Source organism: Phoca vitulina, unplaced genomic scaffold (assembly GCF_004348235.1).
Source record: "Phoca vitulina isolate PV1807 unplaced genomic scaffold, GSC_HSeal_1.0 scaffold15, whole genome shotgun sequence".
Lineage (NCBI taxonomy): Eukaryota > Metazoa > Chordata > Mammalia > Carnivora > Phocidae > Phoca > Phoca vitulina.
The window spans coordinates 25357767-25378862 of record NW_022589718.1 but is presented as its reverse complement, the minus strand read 5'-3'; the positions used below and the strand labels follow the sequence as shown (position 1 = coordinate 25378862).

Here is a 21096-nt window from a genome sequence, read left to right as displayed (position 1 = left end):
CTGCCTTTCTGAGTTTGGATCTAGAATGTGGGTGTGTCATGGGGGGGGTTCTGCAGGGAGGGGCAGGACGAGCTCTGAGCGCAGAGAGACGACTGTGGTTTTAGCTCGCTCCTCCTCACTCCTCGTGCATCCTCGCTCCTCGTCTATAGGGAGACGCCTGCTCTCTGGCTGTTCCTGAGAGAAGCTTAACACACAGGGGGTCTGGACAGAAGAAAAGACTGCCTCATTCCAAGTCAGCCGTCCTCTTCAGTTCCAGCTGCGTTTGAGACACAGACCACTGGGCTCTGGAGGTGTGGTCTGATTTGTGGGAAGAGTGCCACTAAATATTTACTGCTGTTGAACAGGCTCAGACCCCAAACAGTGCACCGCGGAAGTTAAGAATTGAGACAGTGTTTAGGGATTAATATCCAGAATATATAAAGAATGCCTATAGCTCAACAAAACACACAAATAACCCTATTTGTAAAAATAGGCAAAGGGCTTGAAGAGACACTTCTCCAAAGAAGATATACAAATGACCAGTAAGCCCAGGAAAGGATGCTGACCCTTACTAATCATTACAGAAATGCAAAGCAAAACCACCACGAGATACCACTTCACGCCCATTAGGATGTGCGTTATCACAAACACAGAAACCAACCAGAGAGGACGTTTACAGACAGGATGTGGAGAAATTGGAACCCTTGTGCATTGCTCGTGAGAACATCAAGGGGTACAGCCACTGGGGCAAACAGGATGGCAATTCCTCAACAAATTAAGCATAGAATTACCGTATATATGATCCAGCAATTCCACTTCTAGGTGCATACCCAAAAGAATTGAAAGCAGGGACTAAAACAGATATTTGTACACCTGTGTTCACAGCAGTATTATTCTCAATAGCTAAAAGGTCCGAACAACTCAAATGTCCATCAACAAATGAAAGGATAAAGAAAATGTGGTCTGTGCCTACAATGGACTATTATTCAGCCTTAAAAAGGACGGAAATCCGGTGATGGGCATTAAGGAGGGCACGCGTTGTGACGAGCACTGGGTCTAACATGCAACTAATGAATCGTTGAACACTACATCAAAAACTAATGATGTACTATACTATACAGTGGCCAACTGAACATAATAAAAAAAAGATCAAAGGGAATTAATAAGAGTGTAACAAAGAGTACCCATTCTCCTTCAAAAAGGCCAGAGGTTATTACTTTGAGTTGGTCATGAAGGACATATAATCTTGGCACAATAAATTGGCCTGGCGCTAAATAAAATTTACTATTGTAACAAAAAAATAAGTAAATAAAAATAAAATAAAAAGGAAGGAAATCCTGACCTGTGCTACAACATGGATGAACCCGGAGGATATTATGATAAGTGAGATCACCAGTCCCAAAGACAGATACGCTGTAGGATTTACCTGCAGTGGAATTCACAAAGACAGCGAGGACAAAGGTGGTTGCCAGGGGCTGGGGAGAGGGAATGGATGAGCAGAGTTTCGGTTTCACAGGATGAAGAGTTCTGTGGACAGATGGTGCATGCACTTAAAGCCTCTGAACGGTGTGCTTAAAAATAATTAAGATGAGGGGCGCCTGGGCGGCTCGGTCAGTTAAGCGTCTGCCTTCGGTTCAGGTCATGATCTCAGGGTCCTGGGATCGAGCCCTGCATCGGGCTCCCTGCTCAGCAGGGAGCCTGCTTCTTCCTCTCCCTCTGCCCCTGCCCCTCACTCATGCTCTCTCTCTCAAATCAATAAATAAAATCTTTAAAAAAAATAATTAAGATGATACATTTTATGTGTTTTACCACCTTTTTTTTTAAAAAAAGGATAAAACCCAGCGTGAAGATCAACCTCATTACAAGAGAAGCTTTGTTCAAAATTGCAAGTATTTGTTCACATGAGATTTAATGAACACCTACTGGTTTGCAGGCCAAGTTGGGCGCTCAGGGAGGGAAGAGAAAGGTCATGCCCAGTGTGAAGACGCTCACACTCACTCAACTCGGGAAGAAGAAGAGAAAGGGGAGACGACGAGGGCAGACAAGATAAGCAGTTTATTAGCTCAAGCCAAAGGCAGACTGGATTAGGAGCCTCACCCGAGACATGTGAACAGGGCTTGGGCTTTAGAGGAAAAAACCAACCACCTCCACACCAGACATGAGATTTAAGGGAGGGAGGCGGATTTCAACCCCACACACTAGAGAAGGAACTGGGGGCTGAACACCTACAGAAGAGGAAAATCTTTACAACGACAGTGTAGCCTGGAAACCAGAGGAAAAGGAAAGAGAAAAAGTTGGCTGCTACCAATGAGCCATCTTCTAAAACAGTGCTTAGTAAGAGAATTGCTAAAATACACGGAATTAAATCCACCACAGAACCGCCACCTACAGCCAATGTGTCCAGAAACAGAGCTTCCCAGCAAAGAATTTGCATTTCCAAGAATATCCGTATTATTCACACCATGGTTTCTTCTGCACAACATAGCAGGGCTGTTGCCAGAGAACACGGCCGGAGGCCCCGGGTCACCCTCCGTGGGGGTCAGGGAAGTGGCCGGCGGGCAGGTCTGTGGCCGAGGGCCCATTCTGCTCTGCACCCGCGCACGTCCGAGGCTGGCCCGAACACCACCCCGGTCAGGAAAAGAGAGGCTTTCACTCGCTTGAAATGCAGAAATATTTATTTTGGTTTCCTTCATTGTTTTTGGAAATTCTGTTTTGGTTTATAAAACATAGAAATAGCCAACACTTAAAGCAAACATTCAAAACCCCAAGGTGACAAATTATTGACTTTTTGTGCAATGAAGAACACACATATGAAGTTAGGCTACCAAATAGTGTTACTATGATGACAGTTCTTCGGTGCCAACCCCGTCGTGCTTGTATAATACACGGAACACTCACAAACCCAAAACCAGCTGCTTTCAATGTATAAATGACAACTTAATTCAGTCACACGTAGCAAAGACTTGCAGTCAAGTGAAATGCAGCTAAATTCCCAAATTAACTTTTTCTTTTTTTAAAAAAATCCCTTGAGAAGTTAATCCCAGAAAATGAGTTTTCCAGATTTCTACCTCCTAGAATTTTGGCTTGTCAAACACATTTCATAAAAATCAGGTAGCATTATAAGACCATTTGCTTATTACTGTCCATTTCAATAAGTACCCAAGTATATCTATTCCCTTAATAGGTTTAAAGACATGCCCTGCCTGAGAATTTATTTGGGGGTGGAAAAAGCCACTTAATCACAACACAATCTTTTGATATGAAAACCACATTAAAAATCCGTTGGCCATCACAAAGAATGACTGGTTCAGCGATGATAAAGGGGACAGTTCATGAGGCGTCACAGTTGAGCATGGGCGATCCAGGTAATTATTTCCTTCTTGAAATGCTTGTCTTCGCTGCAGAGTCTAAGGCAGATTTTTTCATAACCCCTGGGAGGGAGTAGTGGGGGGTGGGGGACGGGAATCGGGTCTGGAGAAGAGGGTCTGAGATCATTCTGCTCCGTGGGCACCAGAAGCCGCTCGCTCAGGTGGGCGCCCATTCATCCGAGACGACGCCTGTGCTGTTCTGAGTCGGATCTGTTCTCTCCGTCCCCGGGAACCTTTTGCTCCTACAGGACACCAGGGACTGCTGAGAAGCACGCGCCGCTCCGGGACCCGACAGCAGAAGGCTCGTCGGAGCGCATGTGAAGTGGGGAAGGCGAGGAGGCAGGGGTTTAAAAAAATCTCTGGCCCACTTGCCACGTTCTCCAGCTGGGACAGTTGTTGCTTTGAAGGGACAGCTTCCCCCAGTGCACTGCACCTTGCAGAGTGGAGAATCTGCGGCAAGTAGCAGACATCTCAGGAATAGCAAAGTCCTAATCCCTTGGTTAGAAAACTGGGAGACAGAAGTTTTCACCGCCTTTTTTTTTTTTTTAAACAGAGGAAGTCTCAAATAACTTAGCACGTGGATCGTTTCCCCTTTACGATTTTAAGGCTCATTTTGGAAGTTGTGTATCACCATATACTTGGTCTGCAACAGGAGGCGACCGTAAGGCAGTGTTCCGTGTCCTCTGAAATTCCTATGACGAGAACCCCGAATGCACAAGTCAAACGTGGACGCTCCCTTTCCTACGCGCACTCTAGTCAAAATTACCAACGTGAAGGCCATCAGCAGGAGACTGCGGAGGGGTGTGGTTTCTTCCTGGCATTAAACTTTGATGGTGGAATAAAGTTCGTCTATCTGTGCCCTGAAATAATTCCGAAGCTCGGGCCGTTTTGCCTTCATCGTTGGAGTCAGGAGGCCGTTGTCGATAGAAAATAATTCAGTGTGGAGACTAATGCCTTTGACCTGCAAATAAACGAGGCCATTAAAGCAAAAACCGAGGGCAGAATCAACCTGGGCCTAAAAGCATGTGGGTCAGAACGGATGGAGACCCCATGGCCGATCCAGTCCCTCCCTGGACTCGGGCCAGTGGGCTCGCTCAACACAAGGGAGGGGCTGCTCCCAGGACAGGATCCGGGCTTGGACCCCGACCTCCAAGGGAAGAGAGTGCCTGCCCTCGGTTACAGAAATCTTTCCCCCCTGGCCAAAGCTCGCCCTTACTCATTCCTCGTGGGTTTCTTTAGGTCCCCTCGTGCTCCATACCTATTCATACAGAACCCTCAGGTCAGAAACCTGTTTTGTAGGGGTGCGTGCACGGTGATGCAAATCTCACCTGTTCAAATGGTTTCAGGCCAGATTCCTTCCCAAGCCTCACCATGTCTTCCAGGATGGCTTTTTTGACGTCCTAGGAAGGTGAGGAAACAACACGCTTGCTGTGCTGCAGGTCTCTGGAGGCACGCTCAATGCCAAGCCAAGGAACAGAAGCCAGACCACACACTCCCCGAGCCTACCTTGTTCCTGCACAGTTCCTCAAAGGAGCCTTCAAATCCTTTCTTTCGGGCCCAGGAACATAATGTCTCGACATCTGGTACCACAATTGCTATGAGAAATGCCTTTAAAACAGACAAGTGAGTTATTATGTGGCTTGATCCAGATGTTCTGAAATAGAGATTCTTTATCATTCTGCACGATGGACCACGGGAGAATCTGATAGATGTTACAGACCCTCTTTTCAGAACATATTACCAGCCCCAGGAGTCTACTGAGCCCAGGTTAAGAGCTCCCGGCTCTAAAATACAGACAGCAGCAGGAATTTTGCAATTAAATGTTTTAAAAGGACCACTAGGAATCAAAACCTAACAAAACCCTAATTTTTATTTACTTTTGCATACATATTTATATATATATTTTAATAAAACAGTTAAATAAGCAGACAAGATAATGGATATCAAGTAACTGCTTTTAAAAGGAGAGAAAAAAAATTTATACAGATGTTTTTAGATCTCCAATGCCACATTTTTTACAATTTAGTAACAATAAAACTAAATAAAAATCGAAGGCATGTTAAGACTCTAGGTCAAAGAGAGGTGCCTGGGTGGCTCAGTCAGTTAAGTACCTGCCTTCAGCTCAGGTCTTGATCCCAGGGTCCTGGAATCAAGTCCTGCATCAGGCTCCTTGCTCAGTGGGGAGCCTGCTTCTCCCTCTCCCTTTGCTGCCCCCCCCCCCAGCTTGTGCTCTCTCTCTCTCTGTCAAATAAATAAAATCTTAAAAAAAGAAAGATTCTAGGTCAAAGAAAAACAGGTATACTCTCAAAGAAAAATAGGTGCATTCCTTATAAGATAATAAAATATTCTTCCACAAGTATCTAAAAGTCTCAAGATTCGTAAAAAGATTAGCTTTCAGGAAACAAGACCACTTTCTCTCCCTTGCCACCGTCTGCCCAATATTTTGGCAAAGAGACATTACACTACAATATTGACCTTGGTTTTCAACTTCATGTATATACCAGCTCACAACCCCCACTGCTCAAACATGATTTAGGAGACACAGCATAAGTACGCTGGGTCTAATATGTTGAAAATTCTAAACTTTCTTATAATCTATCAATATTTCCTTTCATAGTTTAAATTAGAAGCCTATTTTACCCACTCCCTAACATCTTTATTCAACTCCCCTTGGTACGCCAGACCACTCTAGTTAGGTAAAATAAAAATATGGAATTTAAAGAGAAAAACTTTTCTGGATGAGAAATGCCAAGCGGCAAACCCCAATAATATTCCAGCATGCCACAGGTGAAAGGCAGTTCAATACTCATCGCAGACCTTCCACCGCACTGCAAACGTCTGGAGTTCGAGGCGCCGGGCAAACCTGTGCAACACGGCTCACACCCCAGAACACACGTACCTGCAAGCTTTCTCCGTGGACAAACACCTGAGCGATAGGTTCACTTCTCAGGTAGATATTCTCAATCTTCTCGGGTGCTATGTATTCTCCCTGTGCCAGTTTAAATATGTGCTTTTTCCTGTCGATAATCTTCAAGGTACCATTCTGTTTATTAGAGGGGAGGGGAGGGGAGGCGCTGTGAGTGGGTCCGTGGCTGGGGGATGCCCCCCTCCCAGCCCCATATCAATCACACCCAGTCCAGGGCACTTCTCACATGCTTTCCTTTAATCCTGGTAACACTGCCCAGGGGCCAGTTATCAGCCCATTTTAGAGAGAGGGAAACTAAGGCTTGGGGAGACTAAGTAACCTGCCCAAAGCCAGTGAGTCAAGTACAGAGAAAGGGACTCCAGAGTCCACGCCCTTCACTTCATCCCTGGTAGCCCACCAGCCGCGCTCTGTGTGCTGTGTATCTGCCTCCCCAAGGATGAGTCATGCTCCTTAAGGGTACAGACACAGATTGTCCTCCTAGAGCACCCTGCACAGAGCAAGGGCTCAGTAAAAGCTCCTATAGAAAGGCCAAATGCCACCTTCGTCATTGTTTCAAGGTGGAGGCAGGGGTGGGGGTGGGAGGGGCTCGCTCCTGGGCCCCTGGAGCAGGGTCCGTCAGCGGCCCACATGGGGACCGTGGGAAGGATACAACCCCTGCCCTAGACGAGCCAAATGCCATCGTGTCCACCTCTGGTTGCCAAAACCCCCAGCTGACTGTCCACCCATCCCCACCCCCGGGGTCCTTCCTGTGCTTCCAAAAGTCAGCTGTAGGCAAGTTTCTCCGGTTCTCTCACTGCACGTTGGTTCTGTGCCATTTCCCCAAGGAGCAGACTGAGGTCCAAGGAGACGATGAAATGTGTTCACTAGAGCCCGAGCCAGAATTGGAACTGACGCCCAATCCCTCTTGAACTTGAAAAGAGGGACTTAATTTATTTCTGAATAACTTGGGTATTCTGAAGTCTGAATTAACTGGGTGGGGAGGAGGAGTATTTTCCAAATCTAAAAATTTCCGGGAGTGTCGCATACATTAAATCTATAAGAATCGAACAACATGCAATAATAAAACTTGCCTTAGCCATTTTAGTAATAGCAATTCAACACATTGACAACTTAGAAAAAGCAGCGGCAAGCCAAAATGGTCAAACCCATGGGTGGCGCTTCTTGTAGGTTCTCTTCCCTCCTCTGATGGACCCTGGCCTTTGTCTACAGTAACAATTCTGAGACTACCTATGTGTGAAGGCGTTGGCCTAACCGTGGGACGCTTACCCTGTTTTTAATGAGATGACCAGCCTAAGAAACATACACTTGCAACTTCTTGCCCACCACACCTTCCTGGTCGTCGACCACAATGTCCCCCCTACCTTGCTCAACTAATAAGGCCTTCACATCAAGGCCCAGCACTGATATAGAAAAAGCCATACATTGTCTCTCTGGATTTCGAACAGGAAGCCGCAACCGGAATTGATGTCACGCATCAAAACCAAACATATTCGCTACAGTTCAAGTGACAACCCTACCCAGGCACGCTAAGAGTATAAAACTGTTCCCTGCAGGAAATGGAAGAGCCTCCCCCCTGCCCCCCTCAGCAGGGAAAGGGAAAAAGTGAGGTCGCACAACAGCAAATGGCAGAAGAAAAGTATCTGTGAACGAACGGGGGAGGTGAGTGCTTACTGGAAGCCACTTTCCAATGTCCCCCGTGTGTAACCAGCCGTCTTTGTCTAGAACTTCTGCTGTTTTCACTGGGTCCTTCAAGTAGCCTTTAAATACATTTGGCCCTTTCACACACACCTGAAGAGAGAAAGTTTGGGAAGGGGGGGTGGTTAGGGGGAAGTGGAGGGAGGGGGTCGAAAGTTCCAATTAGGAGACAGGTAAGCACCGGGGACCGAATGTACAGCCCAGCGACCACAACTCACACAGACACGTGATTGTATTTAACAGTTAAGAGACGAGATCCTCAGAGTCCTCATCATGGGGAAAAAAAAAATCTTTTTTTTTTTCTGTTTTCCTTGTATCTGTGTGAGATGATGGAATATTAACGAGACTCATTGTGGGGAGTAATCCACCATAGATGGACGTCAACCCATTATGCTGTTTCCTTTAAACGCATACAGCATGTATGTCAATAACATCTCAACAGAACTGCGGGGGACAAAGGCGATCTGTAACAGTGTTTACGGGGGTTCTCCAGAGAGAACGAGTATGTGTGTGGGGGGGTGCGTATCTCAACCTTTAGCGAGAAGCCCTGAATTCCATGATCCAGAGTGCACCAGCACAACCACACTGGGACCCTGGAGGTACGTCCAATGCCCCTGTTCCCTTGTCCTCACGACGTCAGCTGCAGTCAAGTTGTAGGGCTAATGCTTGCCTGAGGTTCTGGCTCAAAGCCCCAAAGGGGAGGAAATCACTTTGAAGTCATTAGGCTTTCCTTCCACTAGCCAGTGGCTCACTAATAGGTCTCCAGGGCCATGAGCTGACAGAAGCTGTGCTTCAGGTCTTCAGGCCATGGAGACTTTGCATGCTCTCGAGTCCAAGTCCTTGCGGTGTCTGGTGGAAGAGACGTTCGTGGTCCCCCTCCCCCATAAAGGCCCTTCAAAGAGAAGCCCGTTTGATCCAGGATCACCAATAATATCAAGTTCAGAGGCTTTATGGGACGCTGCCGAGAAGCGGCCAAGCTATCAGGGGGATGGCAACGTGGATGAGCGACTTGGTGGTTCACTCACCTCACCCTCGCCCTTGGAAGCCAAGTAGTTCATTTCTTCCACGTCCACAAGTTTTATAAGGTTGCAAGGCATGGGAGCACCAACATGGCCTGCATGGTAGATAGAAGAATGATCATTCCCAGGAGGACTCCTACTACCCTTAAGCCAAATGACGTTTATGGCCAACAGGCCTGCTCGTGATGGGAACAGCTGATATAAACGTCTGTTTGCAGCAATGCCAGCCCGGCTCCCCCAGTAAATGAGCACAGAGAGTGTATTTCTAGAATAGAGACAAACATGCACAAGTCTCTTAGGATCTTTCCCCAGTTTGATGCCCCAAATTATTTTTTCAAAGTATGAATAATTTGGCTGTCGATTGTAAGGGTTTCTACAAATACCTGGAAGCAAGCTTTCTAAAACTTTTACCAGGCTCCTATGGTCTGACGGCCCCTGCTCATCATTTACCACCCCTCACTCACACAGACTTCTTCTCAACATCCCCACTTTCTCTAAGAAGAGAAAATACACAACTTTGCCAAACTGGATTATTCTCGCAATGTCACCTGGTTCTGACCAAGATGGTCTTTACTTCCTTAAGTATGGGTGAACACATTTTAAATTTAAATTTATTAAGATAGGATGGTGCGGGGGCACCTGGGTGGCTCAGTTGGTTAAGCGACTGCCTTCAGCTCAGGTCATGATCCCAGGGTTCTGGGATCGAGTCCCACATTGGGTTCCCTGCTCCGTGGAGAGCCTGCTTCTCCCTCTCCCTCTGCTGCCCCACGTCCTGCTTGTGATCTCTCTCTCTCTCTCTCAAATAAATAAATAAATAAAATCTTTAAAAAAGAAAAAAAGAGCATCACAAATAATTCCTCCTATGTTTTAATGATGTTTGTGTAAAGAGATCACTGTTCCAAATTCTCTAGGCTGGTAAGGAACCAGGGGTTAAAAATTAAACCAGGAAGAAGGTTCAGAGACTGTTAGTACAAGTCCCAGCAGAATTGTGCTTCTAGAGTCCGGACATGAGAATCCATGTTCCTAGACGGTGCTCATATTTATAATATACCAAATAAATTAGTGGCGTTTGCGTATCAGAGTGCAGAATGTACCACCGTCAGAGCTGGGTTGGAATCCTGGCTCGGAAGCATAATGCCGGGTAAATTCTTAGACACTGTTTATGTGCTTTTTCACCAACACTCATTTCCTCTCAGAGGTAACAGGACTTAGGCCACAGGGTTGGTGCGGGGATGAAACGCACCCATGTGCTTAAGGACAACTGCTCTGTCGATTATTTTTGTATCTGCCTCTCCTTGTGCCTTTTGGGAGAAATGACTTGTTTCTTTCTCTCTGTGGTCTCAACACCCGGCCCAGCACCCAGTGTAGACTCAAGTCAAATTTACCAGCAAATAATTCGACCCCAATCCATTCCCGGAAAGCTCTGTGGGGCCAAATGTTCTGAACCTGGGGGAAAGGGCTTTTATCCCTCAGCTGTCAGCTTCAGATTCTAGGTGAATCTAACGCCACCCGCCTTCCAGCTGGTCCTCCAAGCATGGATGCTCTGCCGTAGCAGCCCTTTCCCACAAGGGTCCCTGATTGACAAGACTGTTCGCCCCAAGGCCTAATCACTCGAGACACAGAACTTCCATTGGTCAACGAACCGAGGAGGAACCCAATTCCAAGAACGCCCACCGGAATAAGGAGATCCCCATAAGGAGTGTCCCATGGCTCCTACCTGCTGTCCAGTCCCCAGGTATGGTCAGACAGCAACCGGCGGTGCACTCGGTCTGTCCGTAGCCTTCATAAAACTGGGCCACCAAGAGACGAAACGTTATTAAAGAGAACAGTCACACTGTGCTGCAAGGGCACAGATCAGGACGTTCTCCTCACTCCTGAGCGATGGCTAACCGTGGTGACACGTCTCTTTTTAAAATCTGTTCAGAACTACCATGATAGCACCCAAACATCTTCACCCCCAATCCGAAACCCCGGCCACTGTCCGTGGTCATCTTCTACTCGCCCTACTGTAGACAGGCGAGGGGGCCACCAATACGGCCCGACAAGTCACACTGCACACGACCCACCCAGGAGTGCACTCGGTGCTCTGTCCGCTCACGGCTGTGCCTCATGCCTGTCCTGGTTGCCCAGTCTCGGCTGCCTCCCCCGCCCTCTTTAAGGCAGGTTCTCTCCAGGGTTTGCAGGTCGGCTTATTACCTGCAACCCATCCCCGTGCCCTCAGGCCGGATTAAAGGCAAGTTTCCTGGCTGTGCTTTACCTGTCTGTGGTGGCCAGAGACGCATCATCTCCTGCCTTGGGGTCTCTAAGCAACCTGGGAATAACGTGATCTTCCAAACCAAAATGAGACACACACTTATGACTTTTTGGAAAGGAGAGTCCTGGGCTTGAAAAAGCCCGAGACAACCAGCCGCGTGACGCCCACCTCACCTGACAGCCGAGCGCTGCTCTCAGAAACGTCAGCACGGTGGCGGACACGGGCGCGGCTCCTGTGATCATCAGCCTGACTTTTCCTCCCAGGCTCGACTTACAAGGCAAGGAGAGGGGAGATAGTGAGGGGCCGACGGCTGCACGGGGGCGGGCTCCTCAAAGACCCCTTCTGGGAACCCGGGGCCCGGATCCACTGGCTCCTTCTCTGCAGGCCACACGGAGCTCACCAAAGTGCAGAGAACTCACAGGCATTCAAAAGAGGAAGGCCTGGCTGGAGCTGGTTTCCTCCTGACGCTACACCCTTCTCTCTCAATGGGTATGAAAAACAAGCCAATACCTCTACCTGCAGGTATTTTGAAGGAATTAGAACAAGACTGTGGTGGGTTGGGAGGCAACCACCACATGTGGCATTTTTGGGGACATAGTATTATTATTCCGCATTCTTTATCACTGGTACCTAAGAAATGAGTAATGTACTTGCTTCAGAAAAGGAAAGCAAGATAAAAAATTAGAAAGGCCCAGGGTGCCTGGGTGGCTCTGTCAGTTAAGCATCTGACTCTTGATTTCGGGTCAGGTCATGATCTTGGGGTCACGCCCCACGTCGGGCTCTGTGCTCAGCATACAGTCTGCTTGAGATTCTCTCTCCCTGCCCCCTCCCCACTCCTGTGCTCCTTCTCTTTCTCTCAAATAAATAAATCTTAAAAAAAAAATAATTAGACTGATGAATCACTGAACTACTACATCTGAAACTAATGAGGTACTCTATGTTGGCTAACTGAATTTAAATTAAAAAAAATAAAAAATAAATTACAGAGGCTCTACTCCCCTGAGGCCTTTTCTGCCCTTCCATGTTACCATGTTGTTCAGGTTTGCGTGGGACACTGAGGTTTATGTACCAGCTTTGTCCTTAATTTTTAGAAATGTGCCCGGATAACTAACTACATGCCCTTCTCCCTCACCATCACACCTCGCTTTAAGAAGGAGCCCTCATAGACACTCCGAAGCCCAAGGTAGTCTCCCTAGCAAACAAGAGTTGAGAATGTGGCACCTGTATCTTGTGGAAGATGAGTCTGTCCCACAGGCTATTGTTTCTAATGATGCCACTGCGAAGCTCTGCTTCTTTCCTCTTGGAGGCGAAGTCCAGCAGCCATCGCTTCAGCGTGGTGTTTGCCTGCCCAAAAATCTGATGGGTCAAGAAGGAAAAGACGGTTACAAAATGACAAGGATGGCGAGAATCGAAAAGTCAGATAATAACAAGTGTTGGTGAAGATGTGGAGAAATTGGGAGCCCTCGTCTGCTGCTGGAGGCGGGGAATGTAATAGGGCATAGTTGCTTTGGAAAGCAGACTGGTAGTTCCTCAAATAGTGAAACACGGAAGTACCACAGGACCCAGCAATTCCGCTCCTTGGTAAAGTACCCAAGAGAAATGAAAACACGGGTCCACACAGACACTCGTATAGAATGCTCGTAGCATCATTATGCATGACAGCCAAGAAGTGACATGATGCATGAAGGGATAAATAAAATATGTTCTAGCCATACATGGAATATTACTTGGCCATTAAAAGGAATGGAGTACTGTCACGTGCTCCCACATGGATGAACCTCGTGAAAGAGGCCAGTCACAAGAGAACACATGTTGCGCGATTCCATTCACATTCCATTCCGGAAGAGGGAAATCTACACATTCAAAAAGTAGATTCGTTTTGCCTGGGAGTCGGAGGGGGTAGAGGACAGCTACTGGGCAGATCCAGGGTTTCTTTCGGAGGTGATAAAAATGGGCTGTGGTGATGGTTGCAGAACTCTGTGAATATACCAAAAACCTTTGAATTTTACACTTTAAACGGGTGAATTATATGGAATGTGAATTATATATTTCAATCAAGCTGTTTTTAAAAGTTTTTTTTAAAGGACTATTAAAAAAGAGAGAGAGAGAAGGTTCTCATAGATCACAGAAGCCCTGCCTTACAATAAAGAGAATGAAAACTGCCCCGTCCAAATTTATCTTGAAGACTGCTCATGTCACACGCTGGTCTTGCCCGGGATGTGTGGTCCATGCCACAATGACCCCCCACAGAGGGGTTGGCATTCTCTCCATCCCTGGCTTGGCCTGTCACTTCTTTCCATGTGGCTAAGTAATGTTACATGCTCATGGGCATTACAATTTCTAGAACCATTTCATAATTATAGTTATCATGTGATGCAATTAGCAACTTTATGAGCTAGACAGCAGGAGGAGGTAACACAGTCCATCATGCAGATGAGAAAACAGAGGCTCTAAAGAGTTTATGGTACAAATAATATGACCTTCCATCTTCTACCTGTATTGGGCCTTCCAGTTTACAAAGTATGTTCACCTGTTCTCTCTTATCATCTTCACCAAAGGCTCTGTGAGGTAAATGCATTCAGGCTTTACCACTGGGTAAACTGCACTTTTTTGAGATGGCGTATAGAAGGTCCCCGGAGGGCCCAATTCAAACCCAAGTCTCGGACTCTGGGTCCAGTGCTCTGTCCCCCACTCTGCTGCTCCTTGGAACTTACTCGGTCAAACATCCGGTTCAGCAGTCTGGGGACCACAGGAAAGATTGTGGGTTGAAGTGCCTTGAGGTCATCCATAAGCAGCCTGATATCTCCTTGGAAAAATCCTATTTTAGCTCCATGACACAGCATTACACACTAGGGCAGTAAACAAAAATAACCCACGTGTCGTCATCAAAGCAGGGACTACGCAACATACACACAGACACACAAGGCTTCTGTTTTAGCAATTTGGACCAGTTTCCAGAAACCATTAAGTTCCTGCAAGTCGACAGCTTTTCAAAAAATGTTCTTGCATTCCCTGGTCATTGCACAACATCAAAGTGTGGTTTTTTTCTCTGGATCCCCCTGAAGATAAAGGAGCTGGTAAGAAACCAGACTATGCTGTTTTTAGTGATAATCATGGAGCTTCTGCTGTTTTAGCTTTAGGACAAATAGCTGGTGAATGAATGACACGGTGTTATGTAATCCAAATATTGCACTTGCCTGGAAACTTTAGGCCTAATTTATTCCCCAAAAACTTAGCTACTTGCAAACTTGGCTATTTGCCAGCTTATTAAAGTCTCATTTTTAAAATCTGAATCTCATGAAGAAATGTCTGAAAGGCCGCTGACTCTGTTGCAGTTCAGACACTGGGGCACCAAACAGCAGACTGGCTTGACGTTCCGTTATAATCTACTGCACGGATTTGTTCCCGCCCAATGCAGATCGCACCGGCAAGCCATACGCACTTGACCCACAGTCAGCCTATTTTAAACTTTAAAGAGAAAGAGAGATTCAAAAGATGATGCCACGGAAGTACAAATGGTCTCAGGCTTGAAAGCAGAAACCACTGGAAACGTACACCCTGGTTCCCGGTTTAAAAACTCAAGCTCAGGGAGTGTGCTCCCAGGCACACTTCCAAAACCACTAGGTGTATATGGGCCATTATCAGCTCATTTGAGATCACTTTGGAAAGTCACAAGACCTCCTGAGGTGTGCAGGAACCGAGGTAACAGATGCAAGGTGGGAATCTCGTGACCCTTGATCCTTCAGGGTAAGTGCATCCTACGGGCCAGCAGCCAATCAAAGGGCCGCTCGCTCTCAGTCAGTCACCTCTCGATTCGTCTCGGTCACTGACACCTCGCACAGTGCTTGGCACAGAACTGGTGCTCAATAAATATTTGTCAAATGAATGAATGGTGCCCACTGGTTTTTCCTAGAAGTATATGAGCCAACATTGTCCAAGAAGGAGAAGTGATGGTTCTCGTCACAGTTGTATACACTTGACCCAGGCCAAGGTTAGCTAAAGATCATCCTGCTTTTCCAAGGGCACTGGGAATATCGGTGAAAAAAATGAATCTTAAGCCGACTTGTGCATTATGAACAAGCCAAGTGAAAACCGGAAGCTATTTACAGAGGCAGAAGCTTCACGAGGCTTTGCAGGATGGCGTTCATAAAAATTCTACTTTTTACAGTTCATCTTTCTGGAATCACACCCATGTGCATAGCCTTCAGAAGTCTGAGCATCTAATTTTAAAATGAATGATTAAGGTTCAAGTATTCGGACCACCCCCACTTCCACTCCCAACATTTATACTCTTTTAGGTAATTAGCACCATTTCTAAAATGGGGCTGAGCAAAGAATTCTCTCTGGGGATGACAGTCTGCCCGTGAAAACTTACCTGAAGCAGCTGCTCATACATGTGTGCAAGTGGTAAAAACGAAATGTGTGTGTCACTGGCATTCAGGGCAAGAACTGTCTGTAAAACACAACAACTTAGCAGAACACCAACAAACGAGCAAGCCAGCACAAAGAAAACAAAACAAGGCCTACCTCTACAACTCTTTCAAACATATGCGCGAGAGGCAAGAAAGATATCAAAGTATCATCTGGGGAAGGGTTGGCTGTATTCTGTAAGCAAAGACACCAGCAACGAGAGAAGCCTTAATATTCCCACTGATTTCCCATTTTATTTCAGAACACATAATACCTTAATGCTAAGGACAAGTACCGTTTGCTTACAATCTGCAGTTATTTCTCACCAAAGGATGAAATGAAAAAGCAATACTTTAACTAATTATTCAATTAGAGTGGAGGTCATTCCTCATGGTAAAGTAAACCCACTCTAGGCTTTAGCCCAAATAGGGAAAATTTTGTCCAAATTGGGATATCAATTAAGGGATCATGTGCTTTAATCATTTAGTATTTCAAAGTTACCAGACCCCATTGTCCAGCAAGCTCAATTCCACCTTAAGTAAGAAATAAAGGGTCCATTCCAACAGAACATAGCATATGTTGTGGAAATGGAAGATCTATTCCAACATAAAATAGCATTTTATGTTGTAAAGGGATAGAAGGAAGGAAGATAAGAGAAACTGATTTCCAGGCTGCTTTAATTTATAGTATGAATGCATTTTGAGCATTTTAGTTTGATCAACATCTTTACTTGAATGGTCTGCTTTACACCCCATGAAAAATGTCTCGGTTTGTTTAGTGCATGCTCTGATCTGACACCATCTCCTATAAAATGCTGATTTGTGACAGGGGTCTGCATCAGGCTGAGGGGGACATCTGGTTTCCATTGCAAGGCTGAGAACGGGCTTTACTTAGAGCCAGGCATAGTGAGGGTTTGCGCGGAATGTTCATGTTATTCACATAAGGAATTCTGGCCAAAGCGGAGACTGCCTCTAGCAGCTGCTGCCCAACCCCCCCCAATTAAGAAATGAAGGCCCCGTCAGGTGCCTATGCAACCGCTTCCGGGCCATGCCCACCCCCCCCAAAGTCCTGAGAAAACCCAGCAGCCCCAGAAGCACGTGATGTAGCCTGAACCTGCCACAATCTTAGATCAATTTTATTCAAGTGCGATCTGCATCCCGACTAGTTCATCTCAGGAGGAAACAGTTTATATGAGAAGTCAGACTCAGTAATTTCTACACTTTTCAGTTTTCTGATTTGGTACCCCAAAAAATGTGCATTAGCAAGATTAGAAGTTTTACAAAGTTGAGAATGCCCCGATCTTACCATTAATTTTAAACAAAGTCTGTAATCATTTGCCTCAGTGAGCCACGAGTGTATTTTAAGTTTTCTTCGGAGGCTAATTAGGAAATGAAAATTCCACCTAGGTGAGGTACTAAATGTTGAATTCTGTTTATGAAATATACGCCAAAAAAGGTATCTGGGACTAAGAAAGTGTGGGTGGAGGCAGGTGTGAGACACGGGCCTTCTGTAACCACCAAAGACACGCATTCCCCAAAACCATTAAGCATGGGGGCTCCTGTCGTGAAAATTAGGGCTCACAGAAGAACCCTCCCAGAGACTGCAAAAGCAAATTATGTAAAATGTGCAAAGGTATGAGGGAAAGGCATTATATTGCTCAAGAAGTACTTTTAAAACTCAAGTTTGAAATATACTCTTGCTGCTATAACTGAATTGTATCCCCCTCCTCCCCAAATTCATGTTAAAGACCTAACCCCCAACGTGACTGGATTTGGGGATGGAGCCCTGGGGTAGGTAATTCAGGTGAAATGAGGTCATGGGGTGGGGGACCTGATCCAATAGGGCAGGTGTCCTCGTAAGCAGAGGAAGAAACACCAGAAACCTCTCCCTCATTCTCCATGCACACACAGAGGAAAGGGCAGGTGAGGACACAGTGAGGGGGTGGTTACCTACAGGCCAGGAAGAGAGCCCTCACCAGCAACCGAATTTGCTGATACTTTGATCATGGACTTCCAGCCTCCCGCACTGTGAGAAAATAAATATCTGTCGTTTAAGCCACTACGCCTGTGTGATTTTGTTACGGCCACCCAGAGGACTAGGACACTTGGGGGGACAAACTTTAAGATTATAGGAAACCAACGAAAGTTCAAGGCTTTAATCTTTCTTATAAAATGGAAGTGAAGTCAACTGTGATAAAGTATAATAATTCAGAAACCTTCCGCGTACCATTGAACATTTCATTTGTCCACTTAAAGAAATTATTTTCCCCACACTGGAATAGTAGGTAGATAAGAGCCCAAGAGAGTCATTTCTTCTTGGTCCTGTCCTGGAAACATTTATAGAGCAGTATCCATATAAAGTTGTACCCTATAAAAGTCGTAATAACTTCTGTCAATTCAGCTTTATGGTCACATGCAGGATTTGGGAGATTAGGTCCACAATGAAAACAATTTGAGGGCAGGTGACTTAGACCATATTAAAGCTCAGATCTTATCTCTACCTCAAATACAGCCGGGGCCTAACGTGGCGGGGCTGCCTTTACCACTCTCATTCTTGAGGCCTCATGCCAATCAAAGAACATGAAGAAAGATGACAAAATCCCCAAAGTTTACCTCTGTGACTTTCACAAAAGCTGAACAGTCGCTCACTACATTTCGATGAGTGATCAGTGCTCCTTTGGGGTTGCCTGAAGAACACACAGGAGCAGAACAAAGTTAAAGAAAGTCCATCCAAAAGTGACAGAAATTAAGGAAGCCGAGAACCCTGTATAATTGGGTTATGCCTCTAGCCTGAGGTGCACCCAGGAAAGCCAAACACTGAATGACCTTACATTCCGGAACAATCTGCCATACTTTACATGAAACTTCTTATCATAAACAACGTTTATTAACATAGGTGACTTTTAGAGGGCACGTAAGAGGAGAAAACACAGGAACTTTATTTCTGGACATCAAATGTCGGTTTGTCCCAGGAAATGGGGAATCTACTGTTGCCTTCCATAACCGTCTGAGGAAGTACACGGCACGCTCAGGTTCTGAGAAGGTCGGATACGGCGACAAGAGAAGAGCGCTCGAGCCCCTCTAGGTCCTCTGCTTTCGGTCCATCTGTAGCTCAACTAAGTCCCCCGTCACCCACCATCCAAGAAAGGGGGTAGGGGGTACACACTTCCAGATACCACTCAGAGGCGACCACATTTCAAAACTTACCTGTAGTACCACTGGTGAAACAAATGACCGCAAGATCTTCAGGTGCTGGAGGCTACAGCACATTAAAAAAACAAAACAAAACAAAACAAATCACAACCGAGGTGGTATAAGTCAGAACTGAAAAGAAAACTGTAAGCCATTTGCTAACCCCCAAGATGTGTACTAGTCTCAGACACAACTAGATATTGGAAGGGCTGAAGCAGGGGGCTGACATTATGAACTTACCTTAGGCCTCTGTCTGTTGGCTCTTCCCAGGTCCTTAATGAGAAAAAAAAAAAATCTTAAATGGAAATATTTTCTAGATGTAAAGAAGAAGGTGACATCCAGTCACTTCAAGCTGACTTTACTGTGGGATTCACTTATCGCTGGCTCAAAGACAGCAGACATTTCAAATGAAAGAAACTGGCAATTTTAATGAACCTGAAGGGAAATGTTTACGCATTGTTCTCAGACGCCATTTTCCAGTTGTCTTCTTTCATATATAAAACCATATAAATGGTATGAGGACTAGTCTTTGAAACAGGATTTACTCAAAAGCCAGTAACCAGAGTCTTTGACGATGGATTTCTTGCCCCCACTCCTACACCCTTTCATGGTCTTTAGCAAAGCCCGGCTCTTAACCAACATCAAACCATAATTATAATCCAAGAACTGAAGATGTTCTGCATCCTCCCAAAATCAACCAATTCTGGGTAACTGGCATCTTCTTCAGTCTGGAGAGAAAAACCCATCTCTGCCAGATGAAATGCTGGAGGCTCAAATATCTGTACCCCCCACATGGAGTGGATAAAAAAAAAAAAAGATTTGGGAACCCTCAATTATAAAACAATCCTCTTGAATGGACATAAAGAGCAGCAGGTTCATTTCTGAGGGGCGCATCTCTCAGCGGCTGGCTCCCCGTCACTACCAGGGGGTCATTTCGATGCTGTTCAGTTCACTGCACGGAAGCATCTCCATGGCCACTTTAATTAGCTATTAATTTCACTAATGAACCATTTATATTCTTTTCCTATTAAAACTGAATGGCTTGAATGAGCATATGGAGTGAGCATACCTAGAATTAAATGGAAATCTGATGAATGTGCTCAGGGCTCAGGGAGTTTCTGCCGGGTGTATGGTTTTAAACTGTTTTTAATCTTAATTACATTTTAAATTATATCTATAAACAGACCACTGATTCAAAACAGGAACAGTGAAGTCCAAACAGAAGTCAACCAAGAGCTGAAGCAATGGTAATTCCATTTTTTTTCCCAAAAGAATCTTCATCAGACCCAAATCTCCACTCATCTGTTCAAAATTCTTACATAACTTCAATAGTTACATGCGATTTGGCTTTTAATTTATCAGGAACAAACATTATCCAAATGAGTGCCCTATTAGCCAAGAAAGTCCACAGCCTCAAACCTAAGGACATCATGTAGAAGAGTACAGCAACCTTAAAAATAAACGAGTTCCCATCTTCAGGCTCCAAATGCCAAAAACAAAACACCTTAACCAGAAGAAAAACCGAATTCTAGTTAATGATTAACATGCTAAAGTATTTAGGGGTGCCAAAACTAGAAGTTAATGAAAATGCATTAAAATAATAGATTCATGAATGAATGGAGGGACGGAGTGATGCATGAGTAGATGATGAAGCAAATACATTAAAATGCTAGCTGTGGGGTGCTTGGGGGTTGTACGGCAGTCTACTGTTCAATTCTCCCAACTTGCTTGCCTGTTTGAAAATTTTCATAATAAAATACCAAAAAAAGCAAAAATTTCAAATACCAATATTTCCCTTTTTGATCCTATAAAACTATCTATTACTATAAACTTGATCACATGACCAACCATAAAGCCAATTTTAAATCCACATCTTGAAAATTAACCTTCTGCTTACAAAATTTTTAAAAACCAAGTATGAATCATATTACACGGGGAAGTGTGGAATAGCGTCTTTTATAAAATAGAGCTTATAATATAAACTTTATATTACAATCTTAACTTACCTAAATTTTTTCATCTTAAAATTACTTCATTGAAGAGCCGTCGAAAAACACCAAAAAATTCCTGTGTGTGTAAGTGCGTGCGCATGTGTGCGTGTGCATGTTTGTGTGGTGGGGTTAGGGAGAAGGAGAAAAGATGGAAGGAAACGATGACATTATTGTGATTGGCGATCACAAGTAAAAAAACAAACGTGCAGAAACACTAGGTAAAAAGCTAGCTAAAAGCCCAATTAAACAGTATAGCACACCCG

The 21096-nt window shown here is 45.2% G+C and overlaps 1 protein-coding gene across 6 annotated transcripts in view; it reads right to left on the bottom strand.

Moving 5' to 3' along the window:
• Positions 1-2636: 2636 nt before the first annotated feature.
• ACSL1 (acyl-CoA synthetase long chain family member 1) overlaps positions 2637-21096 on the bottom strand; it is a 69933-nt gene continuing 51473 nt past the window's right edge. For 4 of the 6 annotated variants that reach the window (XM_032413648.1, XM_032413649.1, XM_032413650.1 and 1 more), the window contains exons 8-21: positions 19083-19115; positions 18858-18909; positions 18264-18337; positions 15769-15846; positions 13956-14090; positions 12463-12597; positions 11415-11510; positions 10705-10777; positions 8994-9082; positions 7945-8061; positions 6247-6390; positions 4854-4955; positions 4676-4747; positions 2637-4308 (exon numbers count right to left, since the gene is read on the bottom strand). In XM_032413648.1, coding sequence (XP_032269539.1) covers positions 4168-4308; positions 4676-4747; positions 4854-4955; positions 6247-6390; positions 7945-8061; positions 8994-9082; positions 10705-10777; positions 11415-11510; positions 12463-12597; positions 13956-14090; positions 15769-15846; positions 18264-18337; positions 18858-18909; positions 19083-19115 — 1341 coding nt within the window. In that variant the 3' untranslated portion in view covers positions 2637-4167. Of the gene's footprint in view, positions 4309-4675; positions 4748-4853; positions 4956-6246; positions 6391-7944; positions 8062-8993; positions 9083-10704; positions 10778-11414; positions 11511-12462; positions 12598-13955; positions 14091-15616; positions 15695-15768; positions 15847-18263; positions 18338-18857; positions 18910-19082; positions 19116-21096 lie in introns of all 6 variants that reach the window. The other 2 variants (XM_032413654.1, XM_032413653.1) reach the window with 2 other exon arrangements.